The sequence below is a fragment of the Trachymyrmex septentrionalis genome, unplaced genomic scaffold (assembly GCF_001594115.1).
Source record: "Trachymyrmex septentrionalis isolate Tsep2-gDNA-1 unplaced genomic scaffold, Tsep1.0 scaffold37, whole genome shotgun sequence".
NCBI classification, from domain to species: Eukaryota; Metazoa; Arthropoda; class Insecta; order Hymenoptera; family Formicidae; genus Trachymyrmex; species Trachymyrmex septentrionalis.
In genome coordinates this window covers 9,184,408-9,205,424 of record NW_017305536.1, presented here as the reverse complement: position 1 = coordinate 9,205,424, position 21,017 = coordinate 9,184,408, and the positions used below count along the sequence as shown (strand labels likewise).

The 21,017-nt window shown below is 37.5% G+C and overlaps 1 protein-coding gene across 1 annotated transcript in view; it reads right to left on the bottom strand.

The window, feature by feature from the left end:
• Window positions 1-21,017, bottom strand: part of LOC108750418 (nephrin-like) — a 102,442-nt gene that overhangs the window by 80,847 nt on the left and 578 nt on the right. Inside the window, exon 2 of the mRNA XM_018489835.1 lies at window positions 17,394-17,523. Coding sequence (XP_018345337.1) covers window positions 17,394-17,523 — 130 coding nt within the window. The remainder of the gene's footprint in view (window positions 1-17,393; window positions 17,524-21,017) is intronic.

The window sequence follows — 21,017 nt, the reverse complement described above, 5'->3', positions numbered from 1 at the left end:
CCTTTTACTTATATCACTGTATTATACAAATTAAATGGGTCTTATAGACTTAGCATTAGGTTAACTGAATTATACATTTTTGCAGCAGGTCTCTTTAAAGGGTAAGAAAGTCTCTTAATTTACAGAATATATAATTCTATTAAAAATTGATAAATATTTTTAAAAATTTAGTATTTACTTTTTAGAATTCCTTAAAAATTGTGGGTTCGGAGTTTATAAACTTTATTAGATTTTTAGATTATACATCTGTTCTTTAAGCGCGTGTGATATTGAATTCGTATTTATCTTTAGAAGTCTACATTTTGGAAAGATCACTAATCTAATCAAATTTCTATTTTTTCTTTTTATTTTATTTTGTTTATTTTATATTCTTTCCCTCGATTTTTCTTCTTTTTTGACGTGTCAGATAGATATTACATGTAGTAATCAGGAAATTGGGTCACTGCATTAACCATATTAACTGGAAATGAAGTTGATATCTCGCGGATTGGGAAATAATAGTGCGATGGCAAGCTTCGATTACTTGTGCCGATATTATCGAACAGATTAAACAGATTTCTGTTTGCATTATTGATAAATATTGTCCTCCATGTGTTTAAACATATTAGATCGCTAACTAGTTAAATATCTCTTTGTTATTCTTTTGGTTATTACTTTTCTCGATATTGACGTTCAATCGTAATAATTTTCATTATTAATTATTAGCACATAATTCATTATCTAGCATATATTGTTAGCGGACATAACAGGCACTTATGAAAACACTGACTATCTCTTTCTCGATTGATTGTAATTCACGATTTGATTGATATAAACATGAAATGGCATTTGATCCGCTGGGAACTCGGAAAATCGGGGTAGTTTCAATCATGCAATATATTTCCGCTGGAAAATACTCGCTTCAGTTTCGGATCAATCTGTTTCACCGGAATATGACCAGCGTATTCAAAATAATCGGTTTGCACGACTTTAATTCATACTAATAGCGAATTCGCGTTGCAGTTCAAACCCGCTGTATCATGGATCGTTGTTGTGTTCACGAGGCGTTTACCTCGCGGCGTTTACCTGTTGCCGGAAAATGCGCGTTTGGTTAGTCGCCGCGGAAATTAGCCCGAATTATCCCGAAGCAACAGCTGCTGGAAATGAGGCGTAAAGGTGCGATTATTCGTTGCTATGACCAACTGCCGCTGTTAGGCTATAGTTATGATTCCGGGCTCAGCGTCTTCTCTCCAAGTTCGCGATTACTCTGAAACCAAGGAAGCGAGACGGCGCGGAGAAGGAACAAGCGGGTGTAGCACGAAGTAACCCTTTTGATCGCGGTCGGTATACCGAGCCTTTAATTTCGAATGCGAATGGAAGGGGATAACCCGGAAACTCTCTCTCTCTCTCTCTCTCTCTCTCTCTCTCTCTCTCTCTCTCTCTCCCTGTTTCTCTGCCTTTCGCTCTGCCATTCACTCGACCGCCTCTACCCATTTGCACGCCTAATACGATGGCTGGTAATTAACTCACGAATTACGAGACCGTGACGCTGAAACTTCCGCGGTTCCAACTCGACTCAAGGACCACGTTTATAACTACGGAAGAAAGGAGGGATGAGGAAACATACTTTAAAGTCCACAGGTGCGTGCGTTTGGATGAATGATAGAAGAGAGATGTTGGTATCGACAAACGGTCTTAAGGTGAATTATACGCGTGCCAGATAAATTAGCCATTCCATTCTGAGACGTTTACAAATTTTTCACGAATTACATCGTACGTCGTAGATGTTTCCAAGAGGAGTATTCCGATCCTTAACGACATGTTTCTCCGTCTCATTTCGCTCGAATTCGCATAAAGATGACGAATGTGAAACCTCTGAATCGGTTCCATGAAGTTTCCTTCCGTGCTTGCGCAGAAAATGACACGTGATTAGGAACACATCCTTTCAACGATACGCGATTTCCAACGAAATTCCGATGATGCGTGATAATCGCGGAAATGTAACAGGGTATTAAACCACCCTTTCGTTTATTTCGTATTGTAACCACTGTCAGGAACTTCTTCTTATGTGGGGATATTCACCCTTTCCTGAAAGGGTTTCATGACGGAGCGTTACCTCGGGAAACCGTTCTCGACGAGAAACACTTTAGAATCAGCTGGAGGGTAAATTCAAGTATTCCCTTGTGCTCATATCAACCGTTTATAGAAATCTCGTGTCTGAGTCGGGAGCAACATCAGCCAGCCATGCGATTAAATTTTTATCACCTTTTTACGAGAAGTGATGTGGACTGACTTCATCTCTGCCCCGAGATGTGAAGTGACGACTGAAACGATTGAAAATTCTCGAGCCTTCAACAAAATCACTCGCAAAAGAGTTATAGAAATTAATTACAAAGTGGTACAGGAAATATTATATCACATACATTCAATTCTGTAGTTGTTCAATTTTATTATAAATAAATGTGTTATGTTTAAAATATGACACTTTGTGCGCCAATCTACTCTGTACGTAGATTTCAGTAGTAAATTAAAATCTAGCTATCTCCTTTCGATCACATTTTGGGCGCACGGTATATTCCATCTGCGTACAATTACGATTTAAAGAGGACCAACATTGCGGGGGTAATGCCGGTTGCGGTGACGGTGCAGGTGCAGGCAATGGATGGCGAAGAGGGTGGCGCGAGACACAAGGATGGAGAAGCTAGTTGTAACAAACAAGGCGTAGAGACGAGAGCATTGTCCCTCGGCTATATGCAACGAACCCCACGGTATAATGTACTCCCACCTCACCCTTTAGGTGTCGTGCGAAGGAGGGAGGGAAGGTACACCTATCACCTTACGCTCGCAACCGTACTACAGATCCAGGCGCCGTTACCTTCTATTATGCCGTTCCTATACCGGGTAGCGTCGCTGCGAAACAACCGACTAAATGAAGACACATTGCTTTCATTATGAGCTACCTAGTATACGGCTCCACCGCCGCCGCCACTACCGCGGCTGACATCGCAGCCGACCTTTCTCATCCCCTCAGGCCTTACCTACGATTATCTCTAGAAATGAGCTAGCCGGCAGATACACACAAACTCCTCTTGTTAGAATAGCATCCCGCAGGGTGCTCCAAACTTGCCGCATAAATCTTCAACGACAGACCCTCGACTTGACGACAAAAATTCTGCTATTAAAATATCGAGGCTGCGATAACCTTCAAACGATGAGGGATCTAATCGAGTCATCGAATCGGATTGAGTCATGAAATTCACGGTACAGTTAGAATGTAACAATAATGATACCGAGTAAAATTTTAAATAATTGATTAGCATCAAGAAATAGATATCAATCAGCAATTTCAAAACGTGATATACATATATATTATACTCACACATATATATATACACATATATATGTGTATGTATGTATGTATATGTTTGTGTTTGCAAGTGTGTATGTGTGTGTGTACATTTCTATCAATAATTTTGCATTGCAAATAAGTAAGAAACGCTAAATACAGTTAAGGCTGGATCTTGATGTCTATGAAAAGAACAATTTTGTTGAAGTATCTTAGCTAGATATAGATCTGAAAATAATTTTGTTGAACTATCAAAATAATTTCATAGGAATCTTAAGTATGATGAACAATGTTAGAAAAGTTTCAATGTTTAATTGGCAACTGGTATGATTATCCTACATAATTATTTTGATGGTTCGACAAAATTATATTTCAGATCTAAGTCTAACTAAACTTTTAAATACTTCAGCAAAACCATTCATTCTGTGTATACGTACGATGTTTCAGATTCTTTGCATTTTCTCTAACGGAATTCCGTGAATAATGCGAGTACTGGTAAATCCTAAATCCGAGACAGAGCATACTGAAAAAAGTATGTGCAAGGTACACGTCGAAACCTCGAACAAAACCGCGAACTGTCAGGAGCAACGGACGCTTTCGTAGACCTCTCGTCCCCATTCCTCACGGGATACGCGCGTTTCTTGCTTTCGTCGTTATCAGCAACCACTCATCGTTGGCCCGCGGTTCGCAGTAGCGGAATTTCGGGTCGTCAAATATTAACAGCGCAGGGCGTCCCCGTTGTCCACGTAATATCTCGCATCCCGGCGGGAAAGCAATTTATTAAGACGTAAAAACGGGTCTTTAAGAATGTCGTGCACCGTCAGCAATGAAGGGCACCGCCGGAGAGAGTGAACGGGAGGCTGCCGCTAAAAGACATTTGTCTTATTCAAATGGTAGTGAATACGTGGAAGAAGTTGAGGAAGAAGCAGTGGAATACGAGCACGGGCGCTTGAAGGAGATTGTAGAACGTAAAACATCGCGACGTCCGCGTCCAATCCTCTCGCTTGTACATCCCCGTTCATTCCTCGCTTCGTTTCCTGGCGCGAATACCTTCTGACTCGCCTCCAGGTATCCACCGTCCCACTCTGCCCAGCCCCCGCTGTCGTCTCGTTGTCCTCTCGGCATACTCGTCGCTCGCAAGCTCACCGCTGGGACCGACTCCGCAGTTTCCACTGTTTTTCACGTAATTAGAAGCCGGATAATTTATTTAACAACGCTATGCGCGCGGCCGCGGAACTTTTATTGTTTCGTGACTCCCGGCGGGACTGACGGGCGGGGGTCGAGGACGCAAGAAAACTAGATTGCGACGTGGATGCCATCCGCTCGCATTGCTCGGCGTGGTGTTTCGCGTGTGCGCACCCCTTTGGCATTCTCGAGCGAAGTCACCCCTCGGGGTGTAGCGGGGATGCTGCTGGCTTGCAGTCAACCTGGAAATGATTACGAGGGATGCAGCGTGCTTTTTTTCTTTCCATTAAAGACGAGTCATCTAGCTGAGTGAAATAAATCAGTTAGTTTTTTATAACCGTCCATAACAATGCAAAACAACAATTTCCGCAGGTACTTTTTTCTGTCACTCTCTTACTTCGAAAAGTAACACGGCTAAAAAGAATCATGATGTTTAGGTTGAGTGAATGAGTTAGATGAACATTATGAGTAAATTATTAAAAGTAAATTAACTTCATAAAAAATCGTCAACACATCACACTTCAAAAAGAGGGACTTTTGAAGGGTTGTGAAACAAAAAGTAATAAAAATGACAATTGATCTGGTTAAGAATTTTTTACTGATGATATATTTGACTAGAAAATAATTTTCCGTCTTCCTTCTTTTTCAAGGAAACTGAATTTTTTAAATTGTGCCATTCTTAAAGTAAGGGAACGATTTCGAGAAACCAAAGCCATTCGTTCGTTATATAATCGTTTTATTTAAGCTCTAGCGCAATGTTGAGATGGCAAGACATGTGTTGCGCGATGTTGTTCGCCAAAATGCGGCCTACAGATTAGAGTCTCCGCCGAAGATAACCGCCGATGTTTCACCTTTGTGTGGCGTATTCGGGCGTGAAGCGCGTGTCCATGTGCCGATCCGGACAGCGGGCTTAACGTTGACAACACCACGTCGTTACGCTCTTCTCAACCGAGTGTTTCAGCGCGCTCGTTAACCAAGCGTGAAAATACACGACGTCGGTCCGCCGGTGACGAGGCAACTCTCACGCCAGTCCGAGCCCGTGCGCGATTTTTTTTATTGTCCTTTTTTTCCTTTCTCTCTTTTTTCCTTCTTTTTCCTCACGACGAAGTTCCGATTTCCCGGCTAGAGGAAATGCTCCGCGCGTGCGACCTTTATAAATATGCATGTCGACGTAACGTAGGCGGGTGCGACGGCGTCGGTCATCAGCCGGCGTGGCGTCGGCCGGAAGTACGGGCTAGGATGCGAACGCGACGAACGTTGGCGATATCGTTCACCGCCCGGATTATCCTGAAAGATGTACACGCACGAATATCGTCCTTCTCGAATCTCGGACGTATCCGAGGTGGCCGCACTGGTGAGCTTTATAATGAGTGCTTTCCACTTAATGGCACAAATCGACATAAATATCATTGTATCTTTCGTGACACTTAAAGAGTAATAAAAATAAAATCGACACTCGTGTCGATTTGTATCACTAAAGCACCCAATATACACTGGAGCGAGCCATCGAGGAGCGAAGATGTTTCAATTCTTGGACAACGACACTCTCTGATACAAAGATTTTGTCAAAGATTTGTTGATTGACTAATGCTGTTTTACTACCATAAATAGAAAAGAGTCCGAGAGACAAGTACTTGCACCCTCTTTCTTTCGTTCGGTAATTTTCTCTGTAATTCAGAGTATAAGAAAAGCTTGCTCTAAATTATCATAGAGCTTACTGGATCGAGACGTAAGTGTGACCACTACACGTCGCAATCCTTGATCTTGTGATTCCATTCTTCTGGATACGTTTTTTATTATTTTGCCAACGTTATAAGAACAACAGCATAGATAAAATGTCAGCCGACCGTTGCGTCGTTTGTGAAAAATCTTTAATAATGTACATCCGTAGACAATGAGTAGTCCCTTTATAGATCTAGTGAAACAAGTTCAAGAGATGCCTACTGTTTTACTACAACAAGGATCATGTATATGAGAGTTGTGTATGCATGTTTTATGAAATTCGATACGTAACTCTTACATATATGATTTTTCTAGTAAAACAGGGAGGCATCTTTTTAGGACTGTTTCATTAGATCCAGATCTATGAGTAGGACAATTTTAATTGTTTTCCACACAAACATACACACACACAAACGACATAACAGTATGTCGGTCGACACTATCGCGTGCTTTTGTCTTAAGTGTAACGATTACATACTATTGTTCCAACGTCAAAACTCCATTATGTCAAATGACCGTTGCGTTTTATCTCGCGAACGGCGATTACATATTTCGTCGTTGTGGACCGACGATGGAGGCGCGAGAGAAGGGGACGTCGAATAACCATAACCGCGACTTTTGCGAAAACCGTAATTGCACTCGGCCGGTGGCTGTGCGATAGCGCGACCTCTCGTAATTATCCGGAAAGCAACCAGGCAAGCGGCAGATATGCCATACCACGCCAACTTCCTCACTCCAGCTCCGTTCTTGCGCACGCTTTTTGTACCGACTTTGCTTTGATCACTTACGTACGTTCTCTCAAATATGCGGTACTTTTTTCCGAGTATCCCATGAAGCGTCCCGTCCTCGATGGGCATGATGCACGTCACGTTATCGTTGCAAAGCTGGAACGGATAATCACGTTATACCACGTCCGACGATATCAATGTAATGCGAAGCATCGTAAAATTACGCCTGCCACCTTCGCGAATCAATGATATATTTCGCGAGGAATTCTCCTGACGAAGATTTTTTAGCCATTACGCGCGCAGCATTTTATCAAAGGCTTTCGATGGTAAATTCAATCAAAAACCGTCGAACCGAAGCGATGGCTTTCGTGCGTGTATAGACGGCTAGACGGACAGACTGGCAGTCCGTAGACGGACAAGCATGGCCGAGCTAATAGCAGTTACGAGAGCGGTCCAACCCTGTGCAGCATGACTGAAAAAAACGTGATGAGACTACCAAATGACGTTAGAGGAGGAGTTAGACCTGGAGTTACATTTGGAAATATCGACAGGGCAGCTTCGTCGAGTTTCGTGAGTCCGAGAGTCCGAGAGTTTGAGAGTTCAATTAAACGATTTTGTCAGCGGTGGTACAACAGATATATCGGAAAAAAAAAAGAGAAGTACATCTGTCACCCTGTAATGCCACGTATCTTATTTCTATTTACAGATCTATTATTATTCCTGGTCCGTTACACTTTACAGGGTGACAAAAAAGTTTATGTGATGAAGTTTTGTGTCACCCTGTATATATAAGTATCCGACTATATTTTGAAAAACTTTGGCGTCCCGTTCTTTAATATTATACAAACAAATGCGCTCTCTTTTAGCATGAATTTTTAATTTTAATTAACACGACTAATATAAACAGAAATTAAAAGCCCTTCAAGCCTTTTAATTTGATTCTAGTTTTGTAGAGTGTCTTTTACTTATTTCTGTGAGTGCGATAAAAGACACGAAGATTAGTTAAAAATTTTAAGGCATAGATGTATTACAAATTTATTTGGAATTAATTTCAGAACTTTTTCTCTCGTTTTTACGATGTCCAGTGATTTAAGAATCGATTCTGCAATTACGTACAACTACGCCTTCATCAGAAGAAGCAAACATTGCTCGGTCTGGTCGATCAATACGCTTAAAGACTTAAGACTTACATTTTGCATTGTTTAGTGGACTTAACTTCACCCAAAGTCAGCGTCTGACTTAACCCGCTATAGCATCACTGTGTTTGCCTGACTGCAAATTCGGTTTTACTACTGCCAAAATCTTTACTAAAGTATACATCAGAGTTGGGAAGTAACACATTATTTGTAATGTCGTTATCGTTATAATTAATTTTATCAGTAACGAATAAATAACATTACATTACAATATTATTTACAGTTTCCTATTGTAATGTTAATGATAACGCAGTTACATTTTTTGTGCAACAGCAACAAATATAATCGTTGCTTTTATCATTACTTTTTACGTGCGCAATACATGTACATGAAGCAAACGAGCTTTTTTTACTATGTTGCAATTAACCGTAGCCACTATAAATTTCGTGTTGAATTGGTCAATTAGTGACATAGATGCCACTCTAAAAAAAAGTCATTAAAATTTAGTGAAAAAGTAATGGAAATTGTAATGACTCGTTAGTTTTTGAGTAATTATATATATATATATATTTTCCTAATAATATTATATATACATATAACATCGCATGTTGAAAAAGTTGTAGCTGTTTTAACAATGTACAGATGATACAATGACCTTTTTCTCCTACGTTAAAATATTGGTTTTGAAATAACTCAATTTTCTTATTTCCGTTTATTCTCGAAATTTACACTATTTAAATTTCAGGTTTGTGTTTTAAAACAAGCAACCGCTTGAATAATTTTAACTCTGAATACTAATCTACGGTAGAATGAAAATGAGAAATAAAAGAAACAGAAATTATAATGATAATGATTATTAATGTAACATCCTTGCGTTACGGAAAATAAATAAAATTGCTATTTTAAGAGACCCCCCCGCGACATCACGAATAGAATAAATGTCAATATTTCTTTGAGTATCTTGTTTGAATATGATACATTAATCATAATATAATGAATTTATAGTCAGTGTTAGCTTTTCGTTCGTTTCATTATGAATTTCCTTCTTTCGAGCGCGTACAATGGATATTATGTATGCGGTACTCTGCCAATTGATTTCTGCGTTGTAAAGTTTCGAAATTTTAATTTGATCGCGAACTTCCGTACGGGGACGTGTATGTACATAAACTGTTAAATAAAATAGCAGACATTTCGTTTTGCATGTAACGTTTTACGGCACGCTCGAACGTAGCAACCGCAATTCTTATGCAATATTTATGCACTGCGGAAGAATTGCTACGTCTTTCGTATGAAAACGTCAATTCCCCTCGTCTTTACCGCGGCTGTATTTGTTTCTATTTTCGAATACACTTCAAGTGTATACGATCGTGTAACGGCTGAGGAACGAGATCGGCGATAATTGCTGGTGAAATAATAATGCAAATGTGCGATAGATTAGCATGTTGGCGTACACCGGCTGGGCGAGATCTGACGCTTCTTCTCCGTTTGCACGATACGGTATAATGACTTTCCGATATTTATAACAGACACTCGGAAGAAAGCTATAGCCTTAGAAATCTTTATTCTTAATCGCAATGGATTCCACGCGCCTGTAAACTTTAAACAAAAGATACAGTCCTCTAAAACAAAAATTGACACTCTCTTTTACATCTGAACTTTTTAAAATTAATTCTTGAAAGTGTAGGGTCTCAGAAATGTCCATAATAAATTTTCCCGTAAATTATCTCAGCGCTTGGATGATATATAAAGTAAAAGAAATCCGTTGAGACTTTATTTGGATGAATAGTAATCCCGAAATTAAAAATATATCTTGCCTGGCAGCACGATTGTGAAATGTAATGTTATACCAACGTCAAGCCCAACACTTCTAATGCAGGCAAGTTGATATCATCTGTGATGTTACGAGATACATAACGAAGCGCGTCTCGTAATAACGCAAAATGCAACGATCGCCACTCGCCTGTGCATGAATATGGCGGGATATGTAGGAGATTTGACGTTAATGAAAACGCTCGCGTACGCCAATTCAACTTCAAATTGAATTCGTTTATGACATTTCGTGACTTCACAGAGAGAACGGTACGACAACGAAAATACAACAAAGAGCCGGCTGACTACAGCGAAATAGCCGTCGTGAAATGAGGTTGCAATATCAGAAATTGGGATACAACACATGCTTGCGCTAACAAAGTGCATCGCAGAAATAAGATATTTATGGAATTGTAAGATAATTGTTTAACCGATAAAAATCAACATTTCGAAGAATAATTCGATATAAATATTTCCTTCCTTTCTATTTATACCTTTATATTGATCTCACGAGCAGAAGTTGAAAATTCGAAATTACATTTTGCAACGAACAGATTTTAATCATAGATAGAGTAAAGTAGTCATGTAAAGATCAAAGTTTTCGGAGATTCTATAGCGCTCGCGGTTTTACCAGGCATTTTAATACGATTAAAATATATAACGTCGAAATATATATTGACTTTGCCAAAGCGTCGTTACAAGGTGTTTATAAAAGTTTGTGAGTTGCAAAACAGAATTGCGCGGTCGCGTAATGCAAATATATAACGCGTAATGTAGTCGGCTGAGTCAATTTTATGGCGAACAGATTTCAAACTTTTTCAACATCATTAAATGATGGCCAAGGAGAGAGACCGCAAAATTACCAAATGACATAATTTGTATGATAGTGTTAGAGAGTGACGTCATAATTTGCTGCATTTAACGAGAACGCGCAATGTACCCAGAGTGTTTACTGAAATCTTGTGAAAAAATTCTCTGAGAATTTCTTTTCCAAGTATTTTTGTTCAAAATTCCACATAAAATTAAAGAATTTTTTACTACAATTTTGAAATAAATTGAAGTTGCAAGCAAAGTAAATAAACTATATATTAAAAATTGACAGAAGACACAGGGTTTCCACGAGTCTATACCATTTTCTACAATTGATGAAACCGCGAAACCTACAGATTCGCTATATATAAAATAATAATATAATACAAAATAATATCAATTATTACTCTATTCTGCTGAGTATTGTCTTGTACTGTTATCTTAGTTTTCTAAATGAAAACTTACGAAGCACACAAGAATGTACATGAGTATATGCATGCCGTACTCATTGCTAATTGACTGTTAACATTATTCGAAAAAATAACTGAAATGTTTTTGGAAAGAGAAAAAAAAACAGAATTTGAGAGTAAAATTAAAAAAATTTCCCTGATATTCAATAAAATTCCATGAAAATCTCTCAAAGGTAAAAAGAATCGCAATTTCAAAGATAAAAATTCAAAGATTTTTTTAGTAAACACTGGTACTTCTAATTGATAACAATTTACTTTTTCTCGCGCGCAGCAGTGCTCAACGTATTCAAACTTGTCGAATGATATAAAAGCGTTACCTACCAAGAGATTTTGAAGATTAATGTTTATGCTCACGGAACGGTGCACAGTTGTATCGACTTTCCGTTAATATCGTTTTAATTAAACTTATCTGGCAGTCCTTATCGGCGTATCGATTTGCCGGCATGTCTGAAGTAAAGTGACTGGCAAATTACGTATCCATGAATAAAGCCGATAATAGCTAATGCAGAGCAATTTTCGAGACTAAAATACATCAACCAAGGCAGGAAGACATTATCCGTTGACACGCTCGTTGCTATTCCAGTTAACATCTAGTTAAAATCTAGTTAAAATCTAGCTGAAATTTTACTCTTGCTGTATTCCTCATCCCTTTCGTGTCAATCGATGAATAAATAATATTTATCGAATATTTTATATTCCGTGCATCCGCGTTTAATTCTCCGAAATTGATGCCAAAATCTGTGTCTGCGACAGTTGCTGACGTTAAGTCCGTAAGACTCATTTAATTTATCAATTTGAATATGAGATTTTATTCTAAGTAGGCTCTAAAGATTATTCAATCAAACGATAATAAAATATCTATAAGAGTTATAAGCAGGTTATGTATTTGCATAAATTTATTCTCATATAAATGTTCGACTCTCATTTTGGATCATCTTATCAGTATATATAGAAATCTTATTAGTAATATAATTTCCACAAAATAATGAAATTGAAACGAGCTGTTACATAGAATAAGAAATAAAGTGCAACATCGCAAATGTACAGTATTAAAATGATAAAATCGGTATAATTACACAAAAAAGTTTCGTCAAATATGATTTGTCCAAATAGGTCAACATTAAATTTAGTTGTAATAAATATAGAGTTGAATGTTAGAGATTTATAAATACAAACAGTGTTGCAGAGTAGAGATCTTTGTTTCGATTCGTAATTAATTGGCTGTGTCAATTCTTCATATCTTATTCTGGATGACGATTTGTTCAAATGACATGACTCGTGTAAAAAAGAATGAATACTAATGAATACTAAGTTTATTTGATAACTCTCATTTCTATCATTACAGATTAACCTTAACCTCTATTTAATTTACTGTTTATCTTTTTATAAGCTAAACCGAGAGATTAAAATGAATCTACATCTAAATAGAACGGTAGTAAGAGTAATCCATATTTGCAGATGTAATATCAAGAATTTTGACCAAAAGATTTATAATCGAGTAAATCCATCCAATAGATCCATCCCACAGTCAGCTTCGGAGAATATAGGTCGAATACTATTTCAATCCTTATTTTTCAAGCAGTTCGAGACGTGCCGTTCGAGTGACGTGCGACGTCAGCGGGAGATTAGCATAACATTTTCAGCGGTGTTTACGTTCGATTAAATGCATGACAGATATAACGATTCGCGTCTCTTTCTACAAAAGCGTGCGCGTGCTCCTTCCCTTTGGACGTATTGGATCGATACGACATACGGAGACATACAATGTCATCGTCCGGATATATATTTATCGACTTGCGTCAATTTTACAATCTAACGTGATTTACGAGGCGGATCCTCGTGACGTTTTCAATGCCGGGTGAAAGCTGTTAGAGAGAAAATCGGTTACGTGACGAATAACGTACATACCGTGACCGTGAAAAATGACCGGCGCGTTTGACAAAGCGGCTTCCCTTAAATCGCGTCACCGGCGCGATACACCATTATCTTGCGGGACGTCCTGCGCGCGCCTTTCCGCTTCCTACCTTCTATACAGCTCTCTCCTCTCGCGTGCTTTCTTGCTCCTTCCTGTTGAGCTTTGTAGCATGCGACTCCATTATCTCATGACTGCGCTTTAGCAGAGCAATTTCGCGAGAGACGGTGTACTCGAGGCAAGTGGCTCGTACGATAGAATTCATCAAGAACGTCAGCACAGCCGCGGCGACTGTAGACGGATATGAACGGTTTACGATTGTCGCCGGAGTTAATGGCGGAAGTACATCGATGTTTACTTACGCTTTATGCGCATTGTAATTTCCCACCGGCTGTCTCAGACACGTTTTCCATTAGTTGATATGCGACGTTCGCATTACCGTAATGAAAAGAGCGACGGGATCGATGTTGGGGAATCTCGAAACGCGATCAATTCGATTAAGATCGGCAGCGTCTTTCAATGGCAAATTGATAAGTGGCCGCAGGAATGGCCGCGTAACGATGCAACACTCGCCACACGACACGGTTCACTTAGCTTGACACGGTGTGACCTCTTTTAGTCCCGTGACCTCTTTTAGTTTAGACTTAGACACAGCAAATAGAAAGCGCAAAACTCTGTCCTGTGACGAAGCGGCATTGAATGTAAAACGAGTAATTGTAACTATGGACTGTAATTGTTGGTTTGAAAACAGTTACCTGAATAGAGGCCACTTGGCGCTGTAAACAGTAGAGTCTCAAGATCTAATTTGTATGTATATGTCCTACCAACTCATCTGCGAATGTAAACGCGAAACCTACGAATATTTACAGCATCACTCGTGTGGTTTCCGTCATGACGATTCACAAGCGGAGCTTAAACTCCATAAGTAAAGGTCTTTATCCTATTATCTCTATCAGAAATTCCACTCAAAAATTTCGTGCTCAGATACACATACCTAAATTGATAAGTTCCGTTTTCGTATTATTAGTGATAAATTAAAATAAATATAATCAAATTAATAATAATCTAAGAATAAAATATTCTAAATCCAGTACAAATGAAATGACTATGCGACCTTCTGCTGTTAGCAGTTGTTAGTGTGTAGATTATTACAATATTTATAAGCTACTAAGATATAATTTGCACACATTTAGAATATCTGTGTCAAATGAAACTGCAGATTTTTTTGGATTTGAGTTTTCATCAATTATCATAATGAAGAGAACTCAAATCCAAAGTCGAGAAACAATATCTGCTGTTAAGTTTATTTAATAGATACATTCCAGTTGTTCGCGAATTATATCTTACCACTTTATGAATACATCATTTATACGCACTAACAATGGAAGAGGCTTATATAGGCATTTTACTTGTACTGGATTAGTAATAGATTTATAAGTCTCTCTTCTATTTAAAAATATATTTTTTTCTAAAAACTATCTTTATTCATCTTGTTATTTTGAATTTTAAATGTGCAGCAATATTTTGCGTTCCAAATTTTAGATTTGCACTTTAAAATGTACAAGTGCTTGAGGAAGATGAGACATTTTAATTTTATAAAGAGCTTATACGTTCAATTTAATTAAATTTTTAGACAAAGGAAAATAAAGATTTTCATCTTCGAAGCTTTTGGTATATGCGATTTTAAAAAATGTGTGGAATATAGTATACTTTTTTTTTACTTTTATATAAAAAGTGTAAGAAAGCGCCGCGTAAAAATGAATAAATTTAACAATGGGGTGCGGGTTCGTCTTGTCTGCAAATTTGCATGAGCGACAGACAGCGAATTGCGTGCTGACGATGGAATAGATGAATATAGAAATCTATCTGATGAAAGTAAGCATGCCTGCCAATTTGATTGCGGTTGACGTATCGAGGAAAGCGTAACAAACGGTCCATCGCTTTTTCATTCGGACTTTCAATTCCACGTTGTGAATTGTGACTCGTGATCTGATAATTCGATCTAACTTCAATGTACCAACGAGCGATTTTTTGGTAGCCCGGCTTACGCGCGAGTATTTTTCCTCTAGCGATCGAAGAATAATATTTGCAACATTTTCGTATAACGAAATGATTGTTAAACAACTGTTCGAGAGTTGTTTTGGGGAGTCAATGCGCCTTTTCTAATATTCATTTTATACGTATCATTCATATATTTATGTTCAAATTTGATTTATATAATATCAAAGACGCAGGAGACATTTAGGTTTGAAGCTTTCGTAATCGACTCAGGGAAAGTTTAGGAAGTCCCAGTATAACCGATTCGTAACTCAGTTACTATTTGTTTTATGCTAACGTAGAGTTAATTACACCGATGCCGGCGGAGTTGATGTTTGAGATGCTTGATTATATTTCGCGGAACTGCGTTTAATTGCATTTTCATGCGATTGCGAGGAATTTACTTTGCTATCAGGATGATGGCTCTTTGGATATAAAAGTTAATTATTTTTACAGACCCCACAGAACGCGATGTAATAAAAAAATAAACAGTTGAAAAAAATACACTTTATTTTATTCTTTATTAATGTATAATTAAAAAAATTCCTAAATCTGAATGCGTATCGATACGTATATAGTGGGAAGAAAGAAAATATTTACTTAATTCATTCAGTGATAATAACTTGAAAATTACATTTGTTTTTGTTATGTCACTAAAGTGTCATTGAAATAAGAAAATGGTACATCTACGTACGAACTAAAAAGTACTCCATAATGTTGTTTAATAAGAGCAGATCAACAATTTAAATTTCATTAATTAGTCCATTCGAATACACCCTCGTACAATACATCCACAATGACTGCTTGACCGGTGGAATGTTTGTACAGGGACCGTAAATACGAAAGTCACCCTTAGCCACCCCTAGTTTGTATACTTTTTTTTGCTACGCCGGATTCGTGCTCGGGCGAGCTCACATTTTCGCAAAGCGGCTGGCTGACCACCGGTATCGGGTGCTGCTATCGAAAAATCGACGTCTAGTCCGCGCACGAATGCAGACCGACCCCGACTTTGCTCCGCAACACGCGAGTGTAGTGGTCGCACGCGTGAATATCGCTTACGTAGACCAACCTCGCCCGAGACTTCTTCCTATCGTCACCCTTATCGTGACATTTAACGAGCACAGGTCACGTTGTATATCCAGGGTACTCGCTTTTTATACGAACGTACCGCAATGGTAAGTTAACACCGTTACAGTACGAGGAGATAAGTGATAAAGGTGGGCGAATGAGCCGGCAAGAAGAAATAATTATCCGGAACGCAATAAAACACGATGACTTTCTATGGCATACCTAGCTCGTTATGACAATTTCGTAACGTTATAAAAACTTATTAAAAACGTCATATATTTAGAATACTGGTTTTTTTATAAGATCCTGTGCTGTAATGGTAATCTAACCCCAACGCGGGAGGGAAAAAGATAAATGATAAAAGTAGACGAATGAGTCGATGGAAAGAAATAATTAATCATTATACTACTGAATAAAACATTCGATCCCTCTTTCTGTTCTTTTTCAACATACACTCACGCGTGCGTGCGTCCACACACACACACACACACATACACACACATTCTCTCTCTCTCTCTCTTATTGATTCTCAAACATGTATTATTCAAGTAAAATTCAACGAGGTATATAACTAAAAACACAATATTAAATGCAGATACTGTCTACATTTTGAAACGTGCGGAATTAAATTTCGATATCCTTCAATTAATCTTGGAATACAGCTAAATCATTAATGTTAAAAGATTACGATCTGGGAGTACATTTTCTTATTTTAACAAAATCTTATTAATATATCATCCTAAAAGTTACATTTAATAAACATAGTTTTGAAAATGTAACTAAAAATATTAAATTGAATACAGTGTACATTTTGAAAATATGCGGAATCTCGATATAACTTTCAATTAGCCTTGGAATATTACAAAAGATTTCGAAAAGATTTCGAACTGAGAAAATATTTTCTTGTTTTGAAAAAAAATCTTATAAATAGTTTTTAAAAGTTTTATATATTATTAATGAACAAAGTTTTGAAAATTTTCTCAGAAGAATCCTTTAAGGCGATATTATAATAGCTGAAAGTTTTTAGCGATAGCACAATATATTTATCGCGAATTAGATTAGAAAATATCAGATGTATAAAAAACATATTATACGTATTTCTTTTATTCGATGACTTCTCGCATGCAACGCACGTTAACTCTCAGGGGTTTTACCCCTGAGGACCATAAAAAAGCAGGGGTTAGAACTTACCTGTAGATCGGAATGACGTCGCTTTTGTACCAGACGACCAAGATAGCGGAATCGTTGTGATGAGGTGGACGAATATCGCATGGCAGCTCGGCCGTTCCACCGAGGACCGCTCTTGCAGATAATGGCGGCCCTATAAAACACAAAATAAGTTCTTGTTACCTTCTGTCGATTCTAAGACCGATAAATTTTACGGACTAGCACTTTCAACTCACTGTTTGTAAACGTAAATTGTAAATAGGGGATATACATAAGTATTAATAAATATAAATTTTATTGAATCATTAAAATTTAATTCTGTTCAAATAACATGCCAAATTTTACACTGATGCCTTGTATAAAACAATTACATTTCGTAAATTACATTTGTTCTTAACAATTCTATATTTCTTTTATGCTGCATCAATAATATTAATTAAGAATTTAATACACGCGACTATTATGTTTACGCATAAAAGGAAAAAGGATAAGTTTTACGTTTATTTATAATTTGTCAAAGTGCAAACGCGAGCGAGGAGAAAAGAAATTGTTTCTTTTCACCGATACGAGCAATGGCTAATTTGATACGGAGAAATCGCATCATCGTGACACAACCAGTTTCATGTTCAATAAGATTCGCGTTATTACTATCTACCTTTATATTGAATTACCGATAACTTTGAGTGGTCATTTCCGCGACGTAGGAAATCCGTTTTACTTACAAATAACAGAGTTGACTGGCGCAGGTGCGACACGAAAGGTGAGGGCGTTTCATAAAGAAACCCGTCCTTTACCAAGAAACGGTCGCGTATTATCGTTATTATCGTTGCCATACACACAACGTACACTACATTTGCTTTCAACTCTGATAATTTTCTAAATTATCCTTTCACGTTAATGCCTTCGTATTATTCGACGTACTGCGAAAGTATGTAACCGAGAATTAAAAAAAAACTGATTTAATTAAGGGACTAACTGATAATTAAAAAAGTTTTAATAATTTATTTAATATTCTTCACAATTAAAGTATAATGATTCTTGTAATTAATACACCACTATTATCGACTCTGCATAAAATTGCTATGGCTGTTTCGTATCTGATATTTGAATAAAGTTGAATATCGCAGATATAGCAGTCATTCAATGCAATTTATTAATTCCAATTGATTTAAGACAGAACAGATTTTTTTTTTTCGTGATACGAAAATAATACTAGCAAGTGTCGCTGATAATTCAGCGATTTATACGTCAGGTCTGACGAAATCGGCGCGGTAACATTTTGCCTCTGTCTTCAAGATCGACGATTGAATACTTCCGAGATGAAATGAGAAAAAAAAATAAATCCAGGCGAAGATATCGGCGTTATGCAGATCGGAGAAAGGTTACGTCACAATTTCGCGCTCCAGGAATCGCCGTTTTCCACTGGACAGCGTTCTGGGCATTTGGTCTGGGTTAGGTATTGAAGGATTGGCGAGAATATTTGCGGAGGAGATGCGGCGGGCGATGGAAAAGGATGCAAGAGAGGACAACGCGGCCGGCCGGCGCGCCGGAAAACGGAAACGGATGTATATATGCCGGTTGTCCGAGCGTATTAAAACTGAGCGAATAGCGAATGGATTTCCTTTCCAGTCTGTCGACCGTAGAGAACGCAGATCCGTACGTTCGCTTTTCTCTCTCTCTCTCTCTCTCTCTCTCTCTCTCTCTCCTCCGTTTTTCTCTGTCTATCGACGATGGTTGAATTTTTTCAAATTCTTCGGCTCTCAGTTTTCGAATTGAATGTCAAACAAAGCGATTCGCCGAAATCCCCGAGTGTTCTGTGATTCATCAAATTTAGTTCGCTAGAACGTGAGACAGAGAGAGAGAGTGAATAAAATAAGCAGCGAATCCAATCACCTATTACTAATTCATTTTTTTTTTAATTCGCACGAGGGTTGTTGATTTTGTAAAACACTGCTGTATGATATTCGTACTGTGTGGATATTGTATTGAAAATAATATCTAAAATAACATCACAAATAATCTGTCAAATAATAGCTTCGTTAGGAAATTAATGTGTTTTTATTTAAAATATTTCACTGAAAGTCGATTTTCTTTCACCTTTAAGACCTACATTCTATTCCTGTTAATTAAGTGATATCACATAATTGTGTCATGAATCTCTTATTATTTTCTAGAAATTAAAATAATTTATTGCGAAAAATATTATTTCAGCCAGAATTTGAACCTAAACTACTTTACTTCTATTATATCTGAAAAGCGTAAACTAACATTTGTTATTTGGTTGCATATTCTTGAAAATGTTACGGCTTCTCCCTCATTTGCAGAGAACAATACGATATGCGTAACAAAAGTGGCGGGCATTCCATTATGAAACTTGGCGAAACCTTTATCTTATCACGTCCAATTTTTGAGTTTCTGTCATAAGAGTCATTTCTCTTCCTTACATTTTCCCCATGAGCGATAGTTCGCACGGCGTGCATATTAGGTCTCTCGTTCTAAGTTTTGAATTTTTAAGCAGAATTTTCACTCTATGCCGCCGTCACGGGAGGGAATATATTATGCAGTCCCTAATTTACCGTCCAAGAGCTGGTCGCTTCAGTCTCGCAGAACGGAGAAATGAGTTTATACGGATGAACAAATGGAAAGACCCGGTGTAAATTTTACCGTTTTATTCGAATATCCCACGATTCAGGTGATATGTTTGAATTTTAACGCGAGATTGACGAACGTTATTAGAAGACAGCGTATTGGCTTTAAATATTAATAATTAATAAATTATATTTACAATTTTAAGGGAGGCGTACATTTTATAATTATTTCGTTCACTCTATTATGTATTTCCATTATAATGTATCTTTTGCACATCACTGATTACAGTGATAATAGTTAATTAAATTTTATTATCAAAATTTCGGGTCACTTGATGCGCATTAATTTTAATGCTCTTCATCTCAATTTGGTAATGTTCGAATTTTCCAGGTTTTTTTTAGAAATATTCATATTAATACATTAATACACTAAAATACTAATATTTATATACGGGAATGTAATTTACGTTAATAAAGTCAATTTGAAAGAAAAACAATTTTAATTGATCCGTGAAAATACAACAGAATTAACAACACAATCCAAACTTTTACTTGAAAAAAATCTTGATATTAGTGTGTATAAAAAATAAAAATAATATACAAAAGAAACGTAATATAATTATTGCTCAGTAATAAAATCAAAGTGGATACGTGTATGTCATTAGTGATAAAATAACAATTTCATGATATATCTTCAAAATAAAAAGGTTATGGAACACGTTGGTTAGATATAAATCCTTTACAAATGTAAACCGAAACGTTCCAGCCTAGCCCAACTGCAAATAAATCGCATAGCTCACACGAACGCCAACATACAGAATTGGAACTACCTGTAGTCACACTATATGGGATTCTTTCTAGTTTCATATCCAGAGCGGTACCCGAAAAAGTGCAGAAAAAGTGCATTGAAATTTCACTGTGTGTATTTTAAGCCGGCGCGCGCCGATAGATGCCAATCCCTTTGGCGTATTCGCGATATAAAGTACACACACCGGGGGATATTCGTCGCAACAGGATTGTACATGTTGAAAGAGAGAGAAAGAGAGAGAGAGAGAGAGAG